The 25,614-nt window shown below is 35.4% G+C and overlaps 1 protein-coding gene across 1 annotated transcript; it reads left to right on the forward strand.

The window, feature by feature from the left end:
• Nucleotides 1-1,663: 1,663 nt before the first annotated feature.
• LOC115436535 (phosphoglucomutase-1-like) lies at nt 1,664-23,646 on the forward strand. The gene is made up of 11 exons (XM_030159401.1): nt 1,664-1,977; nt 5,912-6,074; nt 6,344-6,490; nt 8,276-8,401; nt 11,804-11,994; nt 13,366-13,520; nt 13,996-14,111; nt 15,121-15,256; nt 21,319-21,502; nt 21,664-21,792; nt 23,417-23,646. Exons 1-11 carry the CDS (start codon nt 1,720-1,722, stop codon nt 23,504-23,506), a joined length of 1,695 nt encoding a protein of 564 aa, XP_030015261.1. The 5' UTR covers nt 1,664-1,719; the 3' UTR covers nt 23,507-23,646.
• The last annotated feature ends 1,968 nt before the right edge of the window (nt 23,647-25,614 follow it).

Below are 25,614 nucleotides of genomic sequence, written 5' to 3' on the forward strand. Positions count from 1 at the left end.
AAAATGTGACACTTTGAATAAATTGAGTGAATTGGAGTAAAGAGGGCAGGGGTAGTGTAACATGAATTTATCAAATCAATGCAAAAATGAAGGGATGAGATAAAACAGCATTATGCATGAGAATATAAATTAATAACCAAACAAGATCAAATTAAAAATTTAAAACTTAAAAACGGACAAACGTCACATAAAAGCAAGTCTAATTGGTAACTGGTAATTCCTTTTCAAAATTGTCAAAGTTCTTACTCCTTCCTCATTAATGACACTTTTGTAGTGTCACTGGAAAGGCCTCTGGTGAATGAATTCCTCCCCCCTGATGGATTATCTGTGTATTGCATGTGTCTAATTGTTAGGGATGGGAATCATTAAGAATTTAACGATTCCAATTCCATTATCGATGTTGCTTATCAATCCAATTCCTTATCGATTCTCTTATCGATTCTCATTGGGTGAGGGAATAAAAGAGTTCAAACAGGTGTGTTTGCATTAACTGTCTTTTATATTTCTATCTCTGCCCAGAAAATATAACATATACAGTATGTACAAATAATAAGAACAGATGACGCTGGGCTGGTTCAGGGTACAGTGCAGTGAAAATGAAACTACAGACTCTTTACTAATTCCTCTATTGCCGCATTTCTACTATGTGGAACCGGTTCAACTCGGCTCGGCTCGGCTCCCGTTGTTGTACACCTCATTTCCTCTCCCTTCTTATCTTCAGAAACTTGTATTTGAGGAGTTACGACATTTGTTGCCCACATCGGAACCGGCCCGGCATTCACTCTACATTCACAAGCGCCGCTAAGTAGAGTATCAAATACGTGACATTCCTGTAAATGATTCACATGCTGTGGACAAATGTTTGAGGATATTGGAGGGATTCCACCCTTTTGAAGACATGGAAGCTTTGACAGTGTTCCAAGTAAGTGGACCCGGTGTCGTCTTTTTAGACCGTTTCTGCCTCAACGCCATGTTGGCTACATTCTGACCAAAACAATGGAGCGTACATGTGATGTCATTGCGTATGCACAACGAAGGCAGATTCGATAAGCAGAATCGTTAAGTAGACAGGCAAACAATTCCAAGGAATCGAGCAACTGGGAACCAGTTCTCAAAAAGAACCAGTTCTCGATTCCCATCCCTACTAATTGTATACATCAGGTATTTGAAGAAAAAAAAAATCACACTGATCATGTAGAGGGCTTCAAAACTCATGTATCAAATATGACACATTTGGTGTTACAGGGTTAAGGATGAATAAATACCCTCTTCTAAAATAGTCCTGAGTACACCTTGGAAGAGACACTCCATTTTGCACATCATTTCCCGTCCACAGCTGCAGCCCTTTACACTTGGACAAGTTGCTCCCTTAACACCTTCCATCCAGTCACACCCACCCACCCACACACTTCTTTGTGGCGAGGCCTGCAGGCTTGACAGTGATCTCCCTGCACATGTGTGAAGGAGCGTCTTTAGTTACCCTCCCCTGCCTCTGCACGCCTGCACACTGGTCCGAAAGGTTATTTTGGGCATCAGAAGTACCCCTGTAACTCTGCGCTTCCAGCCTGTGGCGAATAATAGGAGGGGCCAAGACTTTACCCTCCCATTCTGTCCCTCTGTGTCGTTCCCCATGCCAACTGACCGGGGATTTCCCTCCAAAGCAGCAGGTTCCCTAGGCCTCTACACTGCAGCTTTAGCTTGAATCTTCACTTTGAGACCATGGACAACAGTCCTCTGCAGGTGGTAACCGTCCCTACAGCCCCCTACCCCGACCAGAGACCAGGCACCAGTGGGCTGAGGAAAAGGGTCTACATTTTCCAGTCAAGGAGGAACTATCTGCACAACTTCATCCAGAGTATCTTCTCCTCCATTGACCTGCGTGACCGCCAGGGATCAACAGTGGTGGTAGGAGGAGATGGACGCTACTTCAACCGAACAGCGATCGAGGTCATTGTGCAGATGGCAGCTGCAAATGGGGTCAGTTTCTGTGGCATGGAGTGTGGATTTACTTTCCCCTGGGTGTGGGTTTGTTTGTGTGTGCATGCTGTTAAGTGTGTGTGTGTGGGCGCTCACGTGGACAAACGTGTCAGTATTTACACATCATGGCATCTATGTCAGGGTCACCTGCCCTGACACCTTTACGACGGTCTTGTCACTTGTACCACCGGTGGGGAAAATAAACAAACATTTTCAGTTTGTCTTGTTTGTTAGTTTCAGCATGTCTTAATGAGGATACAGACACAAAATATAGAGAAGTGATGACTTGAAATCAAAGTTTACAATTTATTTGTTATCCTTCTAATACTTGGGAAAACCCTGATATATTAAACTCTCAGAAAATACAAGCAAACACATATTTTATGATTAACCCTTTCATGCATACTGGTCACTACAGAGGACAGCTATTCTACAGCTGTTCCCTTGTATATTCATAGATTTTGTTGTTCTTTTCATTGTTTTTTTGTTTTGTTTTTTTTTACACATATCTTTATTAAAGTTTTAAGACACTACATATCTTTTCTGACATGAATTGGTAACATTATGCAGATCTCTCCTGAGCATAAACCCCCAGAATCACAAGCCCTCCCCATAGTTTTCACACAATTTATCAGTAAATACATGTTTCTGTGTGTCAAAAATTAAACGTGTGGTGTCCAGCTGAGTGGATATTTTTGCAATTTCATGAAAAATAGGTTCATGAGAATGTTTTTTTTTTTCATTATTATTTTTTTTTTAATGTATTTTTAATTTTTTTTTAAAATTATTTTTATTATTATTTATTTATTTATTTATTTATTTATTTTTTTTCAGAAGAAAATTTTCAATAGCATTGTTTTTTTCATGCCTAAAGAGGAATAAAAACACTCGGGAAAAAATGATGATTAAGGTTCTCATAATTCATGCATGAAAGGGTTAAATTAACAGTGTACACAAAAGTACATCCATAATCTTCCCTGGTCTGTGCATGCTTCATCTGTTTTAACTATTTTTTACCTCTGCCAAATGTTATGGTGGAAGTTATGTTTTCATCGGGGTCTGTCTGTCTGTTAGCAAGAATACTCAAAAAATTCTGGACGGATTTGGATGAAATTTTCAGGAAATGTTGATAATGGCACAAGGAACAAATAAAATTTTTGTGGTGTTGGGTGTGTGTGTGTATGTGGGGGGGGGTTGATCTGCCTTGGTGGAGGTCTGCGCTCTCCAAGTGCTTTTCTAGTTTTTTTTTTATTGTTATCTGTCTTACTTGCTTTCTTTTTAATAAAGCACTTTGTGACTCTGTCTGTGAAAAGTGCTCTATAAATAAAATTTACTTTACTTACTTTACTTTACTTACTTTTTCTTAACTTCCCTTTTAATCATATTTATTGTACCCTGCTCGTAGCACTTTGAGGTTTTTAGCTAAAATGTAAAGTGCATTGTAAATAAAATGTATTATTGTTATAAAAGGTTAAACATTTCAGCCAATAAAAACCTTGTATATGAAAGCACTCTTAGCTTTTATAATGACTTTATAAGAAGTTCTGAGAAATTAATCTGAATTTACAAAGGAATTGTTTTAAGTAATTTAGTAAATAATGCATTAAGTTAAACTGCTACGAAATAAAACATTGCGTTTCATCATGTATTATCTTTTGCATTAATTTTCAGGTTGAAATGGATGAAAATTAAATTCATATTTGTTCTACAGCAATTATTCTATAGGTGAAATCATGCCCTGCAGGCTCAAATACAGACTTTCAATAATAAGCACAAGTTAGAATTCTACTCATGATCGCATCAAGGTAAAAGACATAAAAAATTAATGACTGGAGTCTGATGTCAATAATAATGGGCAAAAAATGAAATTGTTAGACATTTCATCCATAGACCACAGCTTCTAAACAGTTCTCTTCAAACTTTGTGCACTTAAGTTTGTCCCCATCACACTAAATTATAACACATTTAAAGGATTTGTAAAACCTTTTAATATGAGGGGAGCAAAAAAACAATGTTCTCCCATCATCAGATAAATGTGGAAAACACTCAAAGCCTCAAACTTGGCACGGTAGTAATGTATGTATTAAACATATTTTTGAGTAGTGGTTGAAAAACAATGCAAGAGGCTGAAGTGATGAAAGTGAGACATAAAAAGAGAACATGTTATGAAAAATTAAAGCATGAGTGCTGCCGTTCAGTCATTAATTCAGTGTTGTAGTCAAAGCTCCAGGCTGTAGTGGTCTTGTCTTGGTACTGTTTTGACATTTCAGTCCCATTTTGTTTTCAATCCTTCCAACACCAGTAACGAGCTCTGGGTGAACCCATGGTTTAAATTACATAATCTTTGAACTTCTGATGCTCCCACCGGCAGAAAATATATTTAAGGGGAAATGAAATACACTTACACATGACAGAGCTTGCTTATGATGTGCCGTTACTGCTGCTCATTAAATGAAATTCTAGCCCTTGTTACTCTTTGGAAGTGATATGAAACACAAACCTGACATTTAATGGTATCCCTTCCCCCCACCTCGTCAGATAAAATAAGACTAGGTGTGTGTATTGGCAAGAATCTGGTGATACGATACTAATCACAATACTGGGATCACGATACGATATATCACAATATATCATGATACTGTTAAAAAGGAAATTTTTTGTTTGTTTCTTTTTTAAAAATCATTATTTCCTTGAATTGAATTAGATGAGAAATATGCACAAATACTAAACACATTTTTATTTGATCACAACAGGATCTAATGCTATATCACAAAATGTTCCTGTGTTCAAACTGAAATTCTGTTTTACAGACATTACAGTTTAAGATCCTGTTCAAATGTTCATATTCTATGAGTTCAGAACTAACATCAGAACATTATTTTTGTGCAATCCCAACAAAGAAACTAACATTATTTAATAAAAGAGTGTTAAATAATAATAAATAAAGTATAAACAAAAAACAAAAATGAACCTCCACAATATCTGCATTTGAATAAATGCCTAAAAATATCGATACAATACTTTTTAATATCGCTACAGTATTGTGAAATGAAATATCACAATATATTGCAGAACCAATATTTTCTTACACACTGTAAAAAAAAAAATCCTGTTGTTTTTACGGAAAAAAACTGGCAGCTGTGGTTTCCAGAACAATACTGTAAAAAACACATCCAACTGTAAACATATTTATGGTGTAACATGTAGATTTAACAGTTTAAACATGTAGATTTAACAGTTTATACATGTAGATTTAACAGTTTATACATGTAGATTTAACAGTTTATACATGTAGATTTAACTGGTAAAGGTTCTGCACTTATTTAGCACATTTTCTACACCTTCATGGTGTCCAAAGCACTTTCCAAATCCACCCAACTGGGAACAATTCAGGGTTCAGTGTCTTCCATGGACACTTTGACATGGACAGTCGGAGCCAGGATTTGAACCACCAACCCTTTGGTTATTGGACGAGCTGCTCTACCAACTCTACCAACCCATTCATTTACAAATTTAAAATGTTACATTGTTAAATGTTTACATTTTTATAACTTTATATATATAAATAAATAAATAAAAAGCAAATACGCTGTTATTTCAACATTATGGTCTTGCAGTTTAAACAGCACCGCATTGTTTTTCAATTTACAGTATTATTTTCTAAAAACAATAGAAATACATCATTTCTACATCCAAATCTGGTTTGGTTCACATACTCTTCCTGTAAGAACTACAGCTATATTTGATTTAATCGTTAACATAAAAATCTTTTCAAATAAACAACTTTGCATTGTATTGTCACTTACAGTTTTTTTATGTTGTAGTTTTACAACTTTTTGGTGTTAATTCCACCGTCATTTTTTACAGTGCACCCCTTAATAAGACACACAATCATACTGGCCAACTCAAACACACCTGTGTGACATTTCCACAGGTGGGTCGTCTGATCATTGGACACCATGGGATAATGTCCACGCCGGCCATCTCCTGTGTGATCAGGAAATACAAAGCCATCGGCGGCATCATCCTCACTGCCAGTCATAACCCCGGTGGACCTGATGGAGACTTTGGCATTAAGTTCAACACTGCAAATGGAGGTATGGTAACTGGAGAGGGGGAAGCATGCGGGGGCGTCGGCCAAGTGAAAAATAGTAGTACAGGACAAGTCAGAAAGATATTTAACAAGGCTGGACAGGAGCTGAGGCAGATATGTGGCATGGACACAAACTGAGGTTAAGACAAAGATGAAGCACAGCAAAGAGAAGAGCACAGCAAATAAACTGAACAACACTGATCAGCATATTGAAAGTATAGACATATATACCGAGATGTAAATGTGATCTACAAGTCTTGATATTTCACTCAGGCCCAGCAAAGGAGGCTGTCACCAACAAGATCTTCCAGATCAGCAGAACCATTGAGGAGTTTGCCATCTGCCCAGGTCTCCGAGTAGATCTGACGACCCTGGGCAAACAGACATTTGATCTGGAGAACAAGTTCAAGCCCTTCACAGGTGAAATCTAACATTAGTATGTGCACTTTAACCCAGGAGAGGATATACGATCAAAAAGAGTGGAAACACTGGGCCTCATGCAACAACCACTCACATATTTCTTCCTGAATGCCATGCTCGAGTGATTTATGAGATTGTGCAGCATTTATCTTCTGTTTTTCAAGACCTGCATTATTGGAGGAATCACGCAGTATTTGCTGTAATTCAAAATCACATTTATATTTTATTACTAGTTCGGCCTTGCTCACTTAACAATTCACTGCTCACAATGAAAAGGTGACATTCATCATCGGTTATGAGGGTTATTTAAGGTTTCCTGAAGTATTAGCTGAATCTGACATGACACACTCACATGAGCACATCATATTTAATATTTTATATACAGGGTGACACAAAAAAACGGGAACTTTTTAACAATCCAATAAAACCAAGAGTGATGGAAGAAAAATATTTTATTCATAGTAATTGAAACCTTAAAACATGCCATTTAAGAAACAACTAGAAGCACTCGGAGAGCACAGACCTCCGCCAAGGTTGATCAGTGCCCCCCCCCGTGGGCCCCCCCACCCCCGATCACCACCAAAATTTAATCATTTCTTCCTTATCCCATTTCCAACAAACCCTGAAAATTTCATCCAAATCTGTCCATAACTTTTTGAGTTATGTTGCACACTAATGGACAGACAAACAAACAAACAAACAAACAGACAAACAAACAAACAAACAAACCCTGGCAAAAACATAACCTCCTTGGCGGAGGTAATGATGGAATTTTCATTTTTTTTAAATTACTTCCTGTAGATGGCGTCCTCCTGTACGAATGCATTCTTGAAATCTGCTGTTGAGATTCCTCATTGACCGCTGCAACATCTCAGCTGGGATACTGTGAATTTCATCTTGAATTCTCTGTTTTAACTCATCCAGAGTTCTTGGTCGAGTCGTGTACACTTTACTCTTGAGATAGCCCCAGAAGAAAAAATCACCGTTTTTATAAAACATTTTTATGGCTAACGCACGCTGTTGCCCGTTCCACTGATCCATGGTAACTAAAATGGGGGTGTGTTTACTTGCTCAAGGTCACCGTCTCGCAGTGCTGCCACTTGCTCATGTCTGCCAATACGCACTTCAAAAATTCCCGTTTTTTTGGGTCACCCTGTATTACATTTTTGCTAAATTTGTAAGTTGGTGTCTCCAGGCTTCTTCACATTTAACCCACTTCACCCATAAAGACCTAAACAGCCACCGACGACCAAAACCATCTACTGATTTAAACTGTTTAATCCCTGATGATTGATTAATCCATGTAAATAATTGGTGTAAAATGCAGTTTGTCATGTTGTCATGGTCATCAGATATGACTCATTTGGACGTTCAGAGACTCCACAGTTAACGTGGAAACACCGTCATCTTCTACAACATTGATTCACCAGTAAAACCCATGGAGTTGGATCAATGACAGTGGATGGACACACTTGGTTTATGTTCAGTTAATGAGATATTTTTTGCTGAAAAAGTCACTTTTTCTGAAGTTTTCTCTGTTTTTGATATAATAACCCTCAACTTTAATCTGAACTTTTATGAACATCTACATGAACAGTGAATTAAATATAGGAAAATACTTGATGTTCACTGAAAAAACACAAAATACAGAGGATTTGTCAGAATAAATTATGATAAATCAGTTAAGCAAAGTTAAACATAGAGAGCAGAATATTTTGGAACTGGTTCTTTAAGGGTTAATTCATCATATGTACTGTACCTTTTTTTCTCTCTTGCTTTGTTTAGTGGAAATTGTGGACTCTGTGGAATCCTACGCTAATCTGATGAGGAACATTTTTGACTTTGCTGCTCTGAAGGAACTTCTTTCTGGCAAAAACAACATGAAAATAAGAGTAGATGCCATGCATGGAGGTAAGAGAGTATTTTACTGTGAGTTATGTGAGTGTTAATGAATTAAAAAAAAAACATTTTACATTAATAGATCTTAAGAGAGTTACTGCTTCATTGTTGTCAACTTAAAAGCAAAAAAAAAAAAGTCTGTTTCTTCAGTATCTTCCTCCTCTAAAGCCAAAAAAACATTGTGAACACCAAAACAAAGAACAAAACACACGTGTAATAGTAGTGTGACAAGATTCTTCTCAGAATCCAGCCTCTAAATAGTCACATTTTCCCAGAAATAAAACACAAAACACTGATGCTTATTTGTCACTTGTTTGCATGATGTCCTTGCCAACTTAAAGGTGAAGGACAAGTCAAAACCTCCGTCCAGTCCATCTGATATCTGTTTGTTATTTCAATACCTGGACAGTATCCAAGTCAGTATCGGCGCAGTGATAGTAAATGATCAGATTGACAAAATCTGACAGAAATTTGTGTCGTGACCTTTTAGAAAGGGCAGCTGGAGGATTTGTTGAAACGATGGAGAAGGGGCCGGCAGTCACTGGAACTTGGGAGTAATTTTTAATGATTAGGTTACTAAAGCTATTTCGAGTCTTCCCAAACACTGAAACTGAAACTCAAGCTTGGACTGCTCACACATCCACACTTCCACAACACAATATGAAACCCCTCACAGGAAGTCACAGTGTACACCGGTGTTTTTCAACCTTGGGGTCAGGACCCCACGTGGGGTCGTCTGGAATTCAAATGGGGTCGTCTGAAATTTCTAGTAATTGATTAAAAAAAAAAAAAAAAAATTACTAATAAAAAATATAATGGTTTTTCTGTCAAATGTTCATTGTGGTCGGTTTCAGATGCTGCAGCTCTTTCATAACACTGGTCAACAATAAATTTATTGTTTAAGTTTTTTGAGCTGATTTAGGATCATTTTGGTGTGCTGAATCCAAAAATCACATTAATTTTGCTCAATCAGGTCAACTTTCTGAACTATGCTACATATTGGCTTTTTAACATATTTGCTTACATTTATGGGCATTTTCACATCATATGATACAAAATTCTTTCATATATCTTGCAATAAACAAGTTCTGAAGATTTTACTTTTGCCAATTTATGATTAATGGTTTTTTTAATATTACAGGTGAATGAAATGGCTTCGACTAGAAGATCTTGCAAAAATAAGCCTGACGCATTCTGCTACATCTGCGGTGAAATGAATTTTTTTTCTCTTAAAACCTATTTTGGGTGAGAACTATATAAAAAAAATCAACTGATAAAGTCACAAAAATGTAATCAATTTTGTGAGAAGATCAAATTTTTCAAAATCAAATTAGCAAAAAAACCTGACCCGATTGAGAAAAACAGATGTCATTTTTGGATTTAGTGGTGCAAAATGGTCCTAATTCAGTTGAAAAAACCTAGACAACTTGCAAAAAACATTTTTTTGTAACCCAGTGTATTTCATAGTTTGAATTCAGGGTGAGTCACCTGTGTTATGATGGAACATACAGCTGGAAATGTTCTTATTACACAGGTGGAAAACAATGAACATGGATCATCTGCCTTGTATGATTCTCAAAAAGCATCCTCTGTTGTATAGTACACACTATAATACAGTAGTATTATAGTATAGTAGTAATATAGTAGTATACAGTATGTGTAGATGTATGAATTTATCATTGGGCAACACAAAAAGGACAAGACAAACAGAATATCTATATAATATAATATAAAGGTTTCACACAGTTAGACTTATGCTAATAAATGTGTCAATGTCTACTTTCGCAATTAAAAAAAAAACACATTTAAAGCTGTTTTAGACGATGTATAGTCGAAAAGTTTATAAAATGCATTCTTTAATAGGTCATCTAAAGCAGTGTTTTTCAACCTTGGGGTAACCTGAAATTTCTAGTAATTGATAAAAATAAAACTTACAAATAAAAAATATATGGTGAGTTGAGAGAGACAATCCCAATACATAAAAGACATGACAAACTATAAAGCTGAAACTGCAGCACTGTGGTTCTGTTTATCTGTCAAATGTTCATTGTGGTCAGTTTCAGATGCTGCAGCTCTTTCATAATTCATAGTTTCAGTTCTTGTTTGTTCAGTATTAATTGTCAGCCTTGTAAATCCAAGCTGGACTGACTGTACATATCCTGACCAAGGAAAATCAAATTCTCACTTTGTGCAGTAATCTACACCTGGATTTTCTGCCTCCGTCCATAATAATATACATTATATAGACTAAATGTCCTCTAAAATTAATGTTTATTTGCAAAATAGTATAGCAAACTATTTCATGATCCAAAAAAAAATTAATTCTTGCAAAAAAAAAAAAGTCTCTGTTTTGAATGTCTGGGATGGCCAGAAATTTGTGATGTTAAAATGGGGTCACGAACCAAAAAAGTTTGGGAACCAGTGATGTACACTCTGTAAAAGGCAAGCTATTATAGTGAAATTATAGAAAAGACAAGTGCAAATTCTTTAAAAAAAAAAAAAAAAAAAATCATACATTACTATTGTTTGATAATTGTTTTTCATGGAAATGTGTGGAATCCATGTTCAATTTTTTTTTTTTTTTTTTTTTTAATTATGTGGATAAAATGTATACTGTTCAAAGTAAACTTTTCCTTAGTTATTTCAATAGAAGCTATTGTTGTCAAAAGCAAATGCAGGATTTCCATTTTTTAAGTAATAAAGATTATGAGTCAAAATACTTCTTGCAAAATAAGGGTTTGGTGTTTTACCACAAAACACTCCCACAATCATTTGAGATAAACTCTTATATCTTATGGCTTTTATGTATTTATTTATTTATGTATTTATTTAATTACTTTTAACTATTTGATTTTATTGTTTTATTTATAGCATTGTTGTAGTTTTATACTTATTTGTTGTTTTTAGTGTATTTCTTTTAGCTGTTTTTATGATGTGTAGGACTTTGGAAATGTTCTTGTTATTTTTAATGTGTTATGTAAATACGGTGGATTGGATTGATCTGATATATTCTGTAACCTATGCTACTCAGAATTCTTGGCAACCTTATAGATATGTTTGACCAGACAATTCTTTCAGATGGAACTGAAATAACTTTTTTCTGCTTCCTAAAACAAAAGACTATATTATACACTGAAGTATTTAGTACTTTTATGTCACCGTTTTTAATTGTACATCTGTTTTTATGTCTTTTTAATCTTTTCTTATATTTTAGTCTATCATTTTGCTTTCGTATTCTTCTGTACGACACTGTTTTAATTGCACAGCTGTTTCATGTCTTTAATCTATTCTTGTATTTTTCTTTCATTTTGGGTTTTTACCCTGTAAGTCTCTTTGGAAAAATGCATCTGCTAAATGCATAAATGTAAACGTAAGTACAGTGTTCATGTAACCTTGTCTCTGTCTGTTCTTCAGTGACTGGACCATATGTGAAGCGAATACTCTGCGAAGAGTTGGGTTGTCCTGCTAATTCTGTCATTAACTGTGTCCCGCTGGAGGATTTTGGGGGTCTACATCCAGATCCAAACCTCACTTATGCTGCAGACCTGGTTGAAAGCATGAGAGATGGGCAATATGAGTTTGGAGCTGCATTTGATGGTGATGGGGTATGTTTTAAACCTTTTTTTTTACTCAACTTATTACTCTTATCCCATATCACATTAACCCTTTCATGCATGAATTATGAGAACCTTAATCAAGATTTTTTTTTTTTCCTGAGTGTTTTTTTTCCTCTTTAGGTATTAAAAAAACAATGTGACTGATTTATTTTTTTTTTTTTTTAATGAACCTATTTTTCATGGAGTTACAAAAATGTCCACTCAGCTGGACACCATGCGTTTAATTTTTGAAGCAAAGAAACATGTATTTACTGACATACTGTGTGAAAACTAGGAAATAAATGTTTTTTTTTATGTTGCTAATCTGATGTTTTTTCACATTTTAACATACTATAATAGTAGTTGTTACTCACTCAAATAATGTGCAAAAAAACAACAAAACACAACAACGTAAAAAAAAAAACAACAACAACTGTTAATTACAGTCTAATAACAATTAGCAATTGATTTACACTCAAATTTAAACTCAAGCTTGGACTGCTCACACATCCACACTTCCACAACACAATATGAAACCCCTCACAGGAAGTCACAGTGTACACCAGTGTTTTTCAACCTTGGGGTCAGGACCCCACGTGGGGTCGCCTGGAATTCAAATGGGGTCGTCTGGAATTTCTAGTAATTGATTAAAAAAAAAAAAACAACTTACTAATAAAAAAATATATGGTGAGTTGAGAGAGACAATCCCAATCCATAAAAGACATGACAAACTGTGAAGCTGAAACTGAAGCATTGTGACTGATTTTTTTTTTTTTTTTTTTTTTTAATGAACCTATTTTTCATGGAGTTACAAAAATGTCCACTCAGCTGGACACCATGCATTTAATTTTTGAAGCAAAGAAACATCTATTTACTGCCATACTGTGTGAAAACTAGAAAATAAATGTTTTTTTTTATGTTGCTAATCTGATGTTTTTTCACATTTTAACATACTATAATAGTAGTTGTTACTCACTCAAATAATGTGCAAAAAAACAACAAAACACAACAACGTTTAAAAAAAAAACAACAACAACTGTTAATTACAGTCTAATAACAATTAGCAATTGATTTACACTCAAATATGTTGCTGCAGATCAGGTTTATCAAGAACAGGAATGTTACAGTAATAGTATGAATTGCAGTGTATTATGGGATGGTGCATAAGTATCCACTGTGTTGGTTGATATGCAAGTAAAACAACAAAATCCATAAAAATACAAGAGACCAGCTGTAGAATAACTGTCCACTGTAGTGAGCACTGTGCATGAAAGGGTTAAACTTCCTACTCTTTCTGTTTAGATACATACTGGACATATCATCTCTTCTGACTCTGGTGCCATTCTTGACTTCTAACCTGTTTGTCTGCTGACTTTCTAGGACCGTAACATGATCCTGGGTAAGCACAGCTTCTTCGTCACCCCGTCTGACTCTGTGGCTGTGATTGCTGACAACATCTTCTGCATCCCATACTTTCAGCAAACAGGGGTGAGAGGCTTCGCCCGCAGCATGCCCACAAGTGCAGCTTTGGACAGGTAAAACTTAAGCCTGGCTTTCGTATCTCTATTGAGCCACCAATATTAACAGTTACAGTCTTTACAAGTTTCTGGAGTATCTGTGCATTTTGTAGGGTGTACAAATGCGAATAAGGCTCAATATTAACCTCCTCAGACCCAGCTATGGGTTTTCTATCAACATTTGTGGACAAAAGTTTCACTACTTTATACAAAAAAAAAAAAAAAAGAAAAGAAAAGAAAACTATCCACCAGAAAGGACATTCCATAAAAATGTCAAAAACTGCAATCTCAAAAAACTGTTGCATTATGATATTTCCAATATAGGAACTTATTTAATAAAAAACAAAAAAATCTTGTACTTTGCTAACATTTCCCGGGTCTTAGGAGGTTATATATAATTAAGTGCACACAGTTTACTATCTGAGTGTCTTATTGTTTTGTGTCAGAGGTTGAGTATCTTTTTTTAAGATGTCTTTTGTTTTGTATCCTGCAGAGTAGCCAAGGCAACAAAAATAGAGCTATATGAAACTCCCACTGGGTGGAAGTTCTTTGGGAATTTAATGGATGCAGGTCGACTGTCTTTGTGTGGAGAGGAAAGTTTTGGTACAGGTACTGAATATCTTTGTTTTATTAGTATTTCTATCTATCTATCTATCTATCTATCTATCTATCTATCTATCTATCTATCTATCTATCTATCTATCTATCTATCTATCTATCTATCTATCTATCTATCTATCTATCTATCTATCTATCTATCTATCTATCGTTCTGTCGTTCTATTGTTCTATCGTTCTATCGTTCTATATATCATTCTACATATCGTTCTATCGTTCTATCGTTCTATATATCATTCTATATATCGTTCTATCTATCTATCGTTCTATCGTTCTATATATCATTCTATCTATCGTTCTGTCTGTCTATCTATCTATCTATCTATCTATCTATCTATCTATCTATCTATCTATCTATCTATCTATCTATCTATCTATCTATCTATCTATCTATCTATCTATCGTTCTATCGTTCTGTCGTTCTATTGTTCTATCGTTCTATCGTTCTATATATCATTCTACATATCGTTCTATCGTTCTATCGTTCTATATATCATTCTATATATCGTTCTATCTATCTATCGTTCTATCGTTCTATATATCATTCTATCTATCGTTCTGTCTGTCTATCTATCTATCTATCTATCTATCTATCTATCTATCTATCTATCTATCTATCTATCTATCTATCTATCTATCTATCTATCTATCTATCTATCTATCTATCTATCTATCTATCTATCTATCTATCCTTTTTTATTTTTATTTTACTGCACTGAATATCTTTGTGTCTCTTACTGAGATCTCTCATTTCTTCTTGTTAAAACTGACTTTTTCCTTAATGAGGCCAAAGGATCAAAGAACAGAAAGCCTTGTGTATTTTACAGACTGTAATGTCAAGCAATATCATGACTCTAGTTTGATTTTTAGTAAGTAGTTAAACAACAAAATATCCATGTAACAGACAAACTGTGCAGAAAAATCCAAAGCTTCATATGTAACCCTCTTCAGAGCAAAACATGAGAGTTATTGGACTTTCCTAATCATTGTTAACATACCAGGTGGAGACCATATCCGTGAAAAGGATGGGCTTTGGGCCGTGCTGGCATGGCTGTCCATTCTGGCCATCAGAAAGCAAAGTGTGGAGGATATTCTAAAGGACCACTGGCAAAAATATGGAAGGAACTATTTCACCAGGTGAGTTTTGTGGTTTTATAATTACTGCATTAAACTGCTGCATCACATATGAAACACTGCAACACACATTAAAAATATCATTATAGCAAAAAGCACCAGAAGAATGACCAGAGTAACTGAATTATGTCTGAGAGGGAATAGCCTGTCATGTTGTTCAGTTGAAATATGACAAGAGTGACATCTAGAGGGGAAATTTGCTATTGCAACTGTTTACTGGCCATAAAATACAGCTTATAATAACCCATAAAGACCCAAACAGTCACTGGTGACCAAGACCATCTACTGATTTAAAATGTTTAATACCTGATGATCTACTAATCTTATCAATGCATGTAAATAATCGGTGTAAAATACAGTTTGTCGTCTTTTCATGGTCATCAGATATGACCCATTTGGACGTTCAAAGGCTCTGTAGTGAACCTGGAAACACCGTCATCTTTTATAACGCTTACTCACCAGTAAAACCCATGGAGTTGGATCAATGACAGTGTTTGGAAACACTGGGTTTATGTTCATTTAATGATATGTTTGACTGAAAAAGTCACTTTTTCTGCAGTTTTCTCTGTTTCTGATATGATAGCCTTTGACTTTACTCTGAGCTTTTATGAACATCTACATGATAAATGAATTAAATATAGGAAAATGCATGAGTTACACTGAAAAAACTCTAAATAAAAAGGATAATATTACAAGAAATGCTGATAAAACACTTCAGATCATCACTCATTTGGGAAATGCCACAAAACTAGGATTGGGTCTTTATGGGTTAAATGAAGAAATGCACATAAACTGACACAGTACTGTGCAAAACTCTGTGGCCAACATTAGGTTTATTGGTTTAGTAAAGTTCTAATAACCACACATATGCATTTCTCAGTCTCTGTATTAAGATATAATCTGGATATATGAGAAGTATGTACAACAGTAAAAACAAAACATTCAGAGCAAAAAACAGCTTCTATAAACCATAGTTGTATTATTTAGTGTGACCTTCCCTTGCACTTAACATGTCTATAACCCTTTTGGTAATATGAGATTTATTTCATTAATTGTCTGAAGTTTTATACCAGGTTTCATTCAACTCATGTCAGATTTTTGTAATTGTGCTGCCTCTTGTCATTCATTCATTCTTTCATTGGTCACACTAAATAGAAACTTTAACCTTTAGAACACATTTAGTTCAGTTTTTGTGTGTCTTTTAAGGCTGTGCACATATTCTGTATATTTTCTTTTTGTAAATGAGGCAAAGATAATGATAAATAAATATATGTGTCATTTTAACCTTACTTTTGCACTGCACTGTAAATATCATAGTCTCACAGAATGTTCTTTAATTAATTTATTTATTTTGTATGGGTATCAGTACTGAACACGAGACACACAAACTTCATAAAAGTTTGTTTTGTTAAAAAAAGGTTCTTACATACATCGTTTGATGCTGTTTCTTGGACACATCATCAGTGATAGTACCTGGGGTCACAGCGGGTTTTGGGTCTTTCAACTTCAGACCCCCTCACCCAGGCGACTCGACCAGAAGTGATCAGTTCCTGGCCTGTGTCCAAGAAACACTTGCCCACTCCTTGTCCTTCCTGAAATGAAATAAAATGAAATAAATAAATAAATAAGAAATGATTGAATTATCTGACAAATTTGCTCCAGCATATAACAAAGACAGAGGAAAATTTACACAATAGAAGAAATAGGAATAATGAAAAGAAGTACTTTAAATTAGGAGTTGAGATTTTAAATACTAAAACTAATATGAGAATATGAGAGAATATGAAAGTAAAACATACATGCACACAATATTTTATCTATTCATTTAAAAATGGAAAAACAACAGTTCGTGCAAATGTTGTCACGTACAAAAACAAGTGCAAAAGCATGAGGGAGTGCATGTGTTTTTGCTATACAGATGACAAATGAACATTAATAGAACTTTTATTTTGATGGGATACTGGACACTGGCTTTTGTTGATGAGTAGATAGGAAGGAGCTGTTCTTCTGGTCTGAGGTTCTGGTCCTGATGGATCGAAGCCTCCTGCAAGAATGTTTTTCAAAGTTTGTGTTCATGGGTAGAGGGGTTAGCCACAATCCCACCTGAATGCCTTAGAGTCCTGGAGGTCCTGAAGGGGCGCTAGATTGCGGTCAGTCACCTTCTCAGCGGAGTGGATGATGGATGAGGCTGCAGTCTGCCCTTGTCCTGGGCAGCTGCTTCAGTATGCCAGATGGTGATGGAGGAGGTGACGATGAATCAGAAGACTGAGGTGGAGAAAAGCACCAGCATCGTCACTGGTGGGTTGAATCTCCACGGGTTATGTCACAGTGATTTTGTTGTTGTTCGTCCTCTGTTGGGCTTTCTTAATGACATCTTGGGTGTGACTTCTTGAACTCCACAATCATCTCTATAGAGCAATGAGCTTCAAGATACCCACACTGAGACACCAGGTAGTCAGTCTTCTCACCCATCAGAGATCAGCCTAATGATACATAATAATAATAATAATAATAATAATAATAATAATAATAATAATAATAATAATAATAATAATAATAAAAACACTGGTCAACAACAAATTTATTGTTTAAGTTTTTTGAGCTGATTTAGGATAATTTTGGTGTGCTGAATCCAAAAATCACTTTAATTTTGCTCAATCAGGTCAACTTTCTGAACTATGCTACATATTGGCTTTTTAACATTTTTGTTTACATTTATGGGCATTTTCACATTATATGATACAAAATTCTTTCATATTTCTTGCAATAAACGAGTTCTGAAGATTTTACTTTTGCCAATTTATGATTAATGGTTTTTTTAATATTACAGGTGAATGAAATGGCTTCGACTAGAAGATCTTGCAAAAATAAGCCTGACGTATTCTGTTACATCTGCGTGGGAATACACCATTGTACCTAACAGGTACAATGGTGAAATGATTTTTTTCTCTTAAAACCTATTGTGGGTGAGAACTATATAAAAAATCAACTGATAAAGTCACAAAAATGTAATCAATTTTGTGAGAAGATCAAATTTTTCAAAATCAAATTAGCAAAAAAACCTGACCTGATTGAGAAAAGCAGATGTCATTTTTGGATTTAGTGGTGCAAAATGGTCCTAATTCAGTTGAAAAACCTAGACAACTTGCAAAAAACATTTTTTTTGTAACCCAGTGTAACAATAATAATGATAATAATAATAATGATAATAATAATAATAATAATAATAATAATAATAATAATAATTGCATTTATAAAGTGCTACAACGAGAAGACAGTCCAATAGAAAATAAAATACTGTATCAGGAATAAAAGACTTAAGCCAGTGTTTTTCAACCTTGGGGTCAGGACCCCACGTAGGGTCACCTGGAATTCAAATAGGGTTGCCTGAAATTTCTAGCAATTGACAAAAAAACCCAAAAAAAACATTACTAATAAAAAATAAATGGTGAGTTGAGAGAGACAATCACAATCCATAACAGACATGACAAACTGTGAAGCTGAAACTGAAGCACTGTGGTTTATCTGTCAAATGTTCATTGTGGTCGGTTTCAGATGCTGCAGCTCTTTCATAATTCATAGTTTGAGTTCTTGTTTGTTCAGTATTAATTGTCGGCCTTGTAAATCCAAGCTGGACTGACTGTACATATCCTGACCAAGGAAAATAAAATTCTCACTTTGTGCAGTAATCTACACCTGGATTTACTGCCTCTGTCCATAATAATATATATTATATAGACTGAATGTCATCTAAAAATTAACGTTTATTTGTGACATACTATTGCAAACTATTAAATGATCAAAAACAAATAAATTTGAGCAAAAAAATGTCTCTGTTTTGAATGTCTGGGGTTGCCAGAAACTTGTGATGTTAAAATGGGGTCACAAGCCAAAAAAAGTTGGAAAGCACTGATTTAAGCAAAACAAAACAAAGCAAAACAAAGCATCATGGTGGCCCATAAAAAGCCTGTCTAAAGAGGAATGTTTTAGCCCCTTTTTGAAGGAGTCCAGGGGCTAAGGAGCTCTGAGGTGGTCAGGGAGGGAGTTCCAGATACGAGGGGTGGCAGAGGAGAAAGCCTGGTCTCCCATGGTCAGAAGTTTAGTTCTGGGGAGATGGAGGTGGGGAGACTACGGGTGGAAGTGTGAGGAGTGAGGAGACATATGCAGATGAACTCTACTCATTCCCCAGAGGGAAACTCACTTTTTTCATTAGCTCAATAAAAAGCCAGACAGAACGTGAACCACCTGCAGGTATGGTCAGTCATGCTCAGTGGGACAACAACCCCAGCAGGACCACTGGACTGATGGTGTTGAAAGCTAGAGGGGTCCAGGATCAGGAGGTTGAAGCGCAAGGCCATGTTTACTGTGTCGGCTACAAACCTGTTGGCTCTTAAGACGAATTGAAGAGGATCCAGGAAGGGGGTCAGTGATATTTTTGAGGCAGGACAGCAGAAGATAAAAGTGGATTAAGTGACCTCATGGCCACTGAGGTCAGGGCACCAGGACTGTAAACATTAAGCCTCGTGGTCCTCGTTTTGGAGACAGGAATGATGTTGGAGGGTTGAGGGTCCTCATATGACGCGTTAAAAATGTCACTAGAGACAGCTGAAGTGCACAGTACCTCCAATGGTGGATGAAGTCTGGTCTCGGGGCTGTCCCATTAACTTTCAAAGGAACTCAAAGCGACAGTTTGGCATCCAAGCATAAGTAACTGGCACAGCAGGGCTTTAGGCTTACAGATGCTCATCCCCCTCAGTCATTTCCTTATAGAAACACACGAGTCACTGACTGTGAACTATGGATAGAGATTCTGTGTACTCACATTTACCTTGTCTTACATCCCTAAAGTTGAGTTTTGTTGGTTTTATATACAGTCGCGGAAAAAATTGTTAGACCACCCCTTCTTTTCTCAAATTTCTTGTTAATTTTAATGCCTGGTACAACTAAAGGTACATTTGTTTGGATAAATATAATGATAACAACAAAAATAGCTCATAAGAGTTTTACCAGTGCTACTTTTGTGGTAGTTCTCAAATGAATTTTTCTCTCTATTTGACCTTTGTTAAGTGAATCCATTTATTAAAATATTATCCACTGTATTTTGCATTTTTTCAGTGAAAATCATATATTTTCCTATATTTATTTCACGGATTGTGTAGATGTTCATAAAAGCTAAGATTAATGTTATAGGTTACTATATCAAAAACAGAGAAAAAGTGGAAAAAAAGTCTTTTTTTTTTTTTTGTGGGCTCAGCTGGCTGACAGGCAGCTGTCTGTACCGATAAGGCAGCAGCCGACACCAACTGTACTCCAACTGTACAACAAAATCTATCATTAGCTGAACATAAACCGAGTGTGTCCATCCACTGTCACTGATCCAACTCCATGGGTTTCACTGATGAATCAGTGTTGTAGAAGATGACGGTGTTTCCATGGTAACTACGGAGCCTCTGAACGTCCAAATGGGTCATATCTGATGACTAAATTGTATTTTACACCAAGTATTTACATATATTAATAGGATTAGTGGTTTAGAAGTTATCAAACATTTTAGATCAATAGAGGCTTCAGGCTGTTTGGGTCTTTATGAGTTAATTTCAGAGCTGATATCTAACCATTTTCCATGTTTTTCTTGATAATAACCAAAATCGCTTAAGTTCTTACATCAATAGCTATGGCATTGTTCTCTCAAAAACAGTGCTTTTAGGCATTTCTTGTTTTCTTTTCTGTCTGTTTTAGTCACATGATACACACAGGAGTTAGTACTTGATTGCATGACCATTGTTTTTGATGACTTTTGATGGTCTAATAATTTTTTCCACAACTATATGATGTACAGATTGAATGGCACTTTTAATTTTGTTGTACTTATTACAATGACAATAAAGATATTCTATTCTATTCTATTCTATTCTATTCTATTCTATTCTATTCTATTCTATTCTATACTTTATCTCTCTGAAACTGCATCAGTCAATAGACTTGATCATTGCTACTGAATGAACGCTGTAGGACATTAAAAAAATGCTGAACTTTTCTGTAACATTACTGATGTTTTGCTGCAGATACGACTATGAGAGTGTAGACATAGACGCGGCCTGTGAAATGATGGAGGACCTGGAGATTATGATCGCCGACAAATCCTTCGTGAAGCAGAGATTTGCTGTTGAAGATAAAATCTTCCAGGTGGAAAAAGCAGACAATTTTGAGTACACAGATCCCGTCGACAGCACTATCTCCAGGAACCAGGTACATCTATTCATCCTCACAATGACAAGACTTTTTTTTTGTATTTATATAAATGATGGATGCATCCGGTGATTACTAGACATTTGGAAAATTTCAGCTTCACTGCCTGGAAATCCTAAGGGCTTCACAGTCACACCCATGCTGGGCTGTTTTCACTGCAGGGTCTGCGGATAATCTTCTCTGATGGCTCTAGAATCATCTACAGACTCAGTGGGACAGGTGGTGATGGAGCAACGGTTCGAATATATATAGACAGCTATGAGAAGGAGCAGATTTTTCAAGATACACAGGTATTGTATATAATCCTCATCAAATCTCAAAGCATCACTAAACAGGAAATTATTTGACCTGCTGCATATGTGATTTTAAAATATGAAGCATTCACAGAACAATGGATTGTACACTCAGAACTTCCACTGATGCATGAAGTTGAAGTGGTAAAACCAGAAACATTAACCCATAGAGACCCAAACATCCACTGGCCATATATGGCTCTTGGGGCTCCATGTGTCTTTATCAAAACACATATGGAAATGATTTTTTTTTTGTTTTTGTTTTTTTTTAACCATTTTGCTGTTATTGTTGGAACCATTAAGTCATTCTGATGTTTTACAGTTGTAGAAATGTAAACTTCTCTCCAAATGAATGCAAAAACAGAAGTACTAGTAGCAGCAAAGATTACTTTTTATTTTATGACAGAGTGTATTTAATCTGTATACTTAAAAAAAAAAAAAAAAAAAAAAAAAAAAAAACATTAAAATGTATTCATTTATTAAAAAAAAAAAGGGGGGGGGGGGTTACTCAGAGATTATTGTTGTGGGTTTATCATAAAATACCAAGAAGGGGCACCATATTTTGTAAAATTTATTATCTGATCCACGAACAGTATGTCTGATCTTCTCTAGACTCATGCAGGACATCATGTCTCTGAGCCAATGTGAAAAACTTTGATTTAATCTTGACATATTCTTTACTAACTAATTCTAAAGAGCTTCTCACAGAGTCACCACTTTGAAGGAAAACATAATAAGGATTTTTTGGCTCCATATTTTATATATATATATATATATATATATATATATATATATATATATATATATATATATATATATATATATATATATATATATATATGTGTGTGTGTGTGTGTGTGTGTGTGTGTGTGTATATATGTGTATATATGTATATATTTAAATTTATGTCCAAAAAGGGCTCTTTAGATAGTAAAGGTTGCCAACCCATGCACTAATCCTATCAATACATGTAAATAATTGGTGTAAAATACAGTTTGTCATCTTTCATGGTATATGACATATGGCATATGACTCATTTGGATGTTCAGACGCTCCATAGTTACCGTGGAAACACTGTCATCTTCTACAACATTGATCCACCAGTAAAACCCATGGAGTTGGATCAATTACAGTGGATGGAGACAGTTGGTTTATGTTCAGTTAATGATAGATTTGACTGAAAAAGTCCCTTTTTCTGCAGTTTTCTCTGTTTTTGATATAATAACCCTCAATTTTAATCTGAGCTTTTCTAAACATCTACACAATCAGTGAATTAAATACAGGAAAATACCTGATTTATACTGATAAAATACAAAATACAGAGGATAATATGACGAATAAATGCTGAAAAATCTCTTAAGAAAGGTTAGATATAGTGAAAATGTCATTTGGGAACTCACATAAAGTAACACTGGGTCTTTATAGGTTAATAAAACCCTTCATTACGAACATAAATATTCACAATACCAGAAAGTTTTCACATGGACTGTTGTTCAGACTTTACTTTTCATAGTCAGATCTGCATAATACAGTGCTTATACCTGCTTATATCTGAATATTCAGTGCCATATGGAGGCCAGATGCTTTTAACCTCTAACTACATCATCCTTCTTTGGGACAGGTGATGCTGGCACCCCTGGCAACAATTGCGCTAAAGATCTCTCAGCTTCATCACAGGACAGGTCGAATGGGCCCGTCAGTCATCACATGATTCCATCTACATGTTACACCATATTTGCTGAATTAACGCTTATGTTTTTCTTTCCAGTGTTTTTGTATAAATCAAGCTTGAATTCCATGTGTAGCTGAAAAGAAGTCATGTTTTGCATTTTAGGCTGAAATATGTATCGACTGAATGTCTCATTAAACAGCTTTTTACTTTTGGTTTATGTGCAGCTTGTGTTTTTCTCTTAGCAACAAGCAACAAGTAGACCTTGCATTTTATTTATGGTAATGTCATAAAATATTTATTTTCAGATAGATTCGCGGCTGGGGTCTATATTAATGAGTAACTGACAAAAAACACCATGGGGTTTCACACTCAGCAGCTGTCTTGTGATTTTTCAGGGACTAATCATGACATAATAGAGTCCTAATAAGCTCAGTATGTGGTTGAAAAACAGTTTCATTTCCTCTAAAAAAAACTCATTTCAGCATTTCCTGCTCTTGTATCATGTCGCAAAATGTGGCTTTGCATAAGAAAATAAGCTTATGAGTCTCTCTCTCTCTGTAAGGAAACCGCAAAGTAAAACACAGTTCCCCCGTATTAATCATATTTCCTCATGCAACAAGTGATCATTTTCAAAGTTAAGAAGCGGGTGTTTCCTGCCACGAAGCCTCAAATTATTATTTGGCTCATCTGTACTCCCTCATTCAGGCAAATTAAAACTCATCAGTGAGTAACAACCTGAAATTGAAGCTGAGTGTGTGGGGGAGTGACAGCATTGCCAGCTCACTGGAGCGTCCACACACAACAGACACATCTTTCACATTCAAAAATAACCATAATGACACAAGAACAAAGCCGCACACAGAGCCTCACTGTGTTATCAGATCAGGAAAAACTATATTTTTACAGCGTCTGCAATAGGTAATATTTTGAAAAGACATTATTCAACTCTAGTAGCTCCATTATTTCCATCTGGATAGAAGCAGCATCAGTCCAGTAACATCTGGTCCAGCTCTGTGATCACTGATGCTCTTTGAAGTACAGCATCTTTCTAAAACAGTTTCATCTCCACATAAGCCCAAACCTGAACAACAACAAAAGAGAGACACTGCGGTTCAATTAAGGTCAACTTTTTTAAAGGGTTTTGTGGACAACTATCCGGAATTATAATTTAGTTGCCGATTACACAGACTGAAATGTTCCGTAGCTGTCCAAACATGTGCAAAATCTTTAAAAAAAACCAGGAGATTATTTTCTGTATTCAAAATAAATATACTTTATAGCAGGGGTGCCAAACTCATGTTAGTTCAGGGCTCACATACAGCCCAATATGACCTGAAGTGGGCCGAATCATTAAAATAATAACTTAATAATTCATTTTTTCATTTCATTTGAATTATTATGTTATTATTTTAAGGATCTGGCCCCCTTCAGGTCATATTGGGCTGTATGTGGCCCCTGAACTAACATGAGTTCTACACCCCATAGCATAACAATACATAATAATACATAAATAATATCAATTCCAAAATTTGTATGTCTAACTTCTGTTTTAGAGTGAAAAAAGTAAAATTGTATTATCAAAATGTCTACAAAATATCCTTTAAAAAAAATGTGTAAAACATGAACAACCATGAACAAAATAAAATTTATTTAGGAAAAAAAGTGAAATTTGAACAATTTATGTCATTATTTGGCCTCAGCTTCTCATTTTCACATATTCATTACAACTTACAGATCAAAGTGGATCTACAAATGCACAAAACATCTAATAAAAGCCACAATTTTAGTACAGTTACACTTACTTCTCTTTAGACAACATTGATTCACCAGTAAAACCCATAGAGCTGGATCAGTGACAGTGGATGGAGAGACATGGTTTCACATTCAGTTAGCAATATCTTTGCTGAAAAAAGTAACTTTTTCTTCATTTGTCCTCTGTTTTGATATCATTAACTTTGAATTTACTCTGAGTTTTCAAGAACATCTACATGATTTGTGAATTAGACATAGGAAAATACATGATATACACCAAAATATGCAAAATAGCTTTCTCCATTGCAGCTCCAACCCTCTGGAACTCCCTCCCACCTCCTCTCCGACACTGCTCCGACCCCAACACCTTTAAATCCCTTTTAAGCACTCACTTA

This window comes from Sphaeramia orbicularis, chromosome 17, assembly GCF_902148855.1.
Source record: "Sphaeramia orbicularis chromosome 17, fSphaOr1.1, whole genome shotgun sequence".
NCBI lineage: Eukaryota > Metazoa > Chordata > Actinopteri > Kurtiformes > Apogonidae > Sphaeramia > Sphaeramia orbicularis.

Excerpts from the sequence above, each read along its gene's own strand:
- LOC115436535 (XM_030159401.1), top strand. The coding sequence starts at position 1,720 with ATGGACAACAGTCCTCTGCAGGTGGTAACCGTCCCTACAGCCCCCTAC. Across the intron at positions 8,402-11,803 it reads AGTAGATGCCATGCATGGAG|TGACTGGACCATATGTGAAG; the intron begins GTAAGAGAGTAT and ends TCTGTTCTTCAG. Across the intron at positions 15,257-21,318 it reads GGAAGGAACTATTTCACCAG|ATACGACTATGAGAGTGTAG; the intron begins GTGAGTTTTGTG and ends GTTTTGCTGCAG.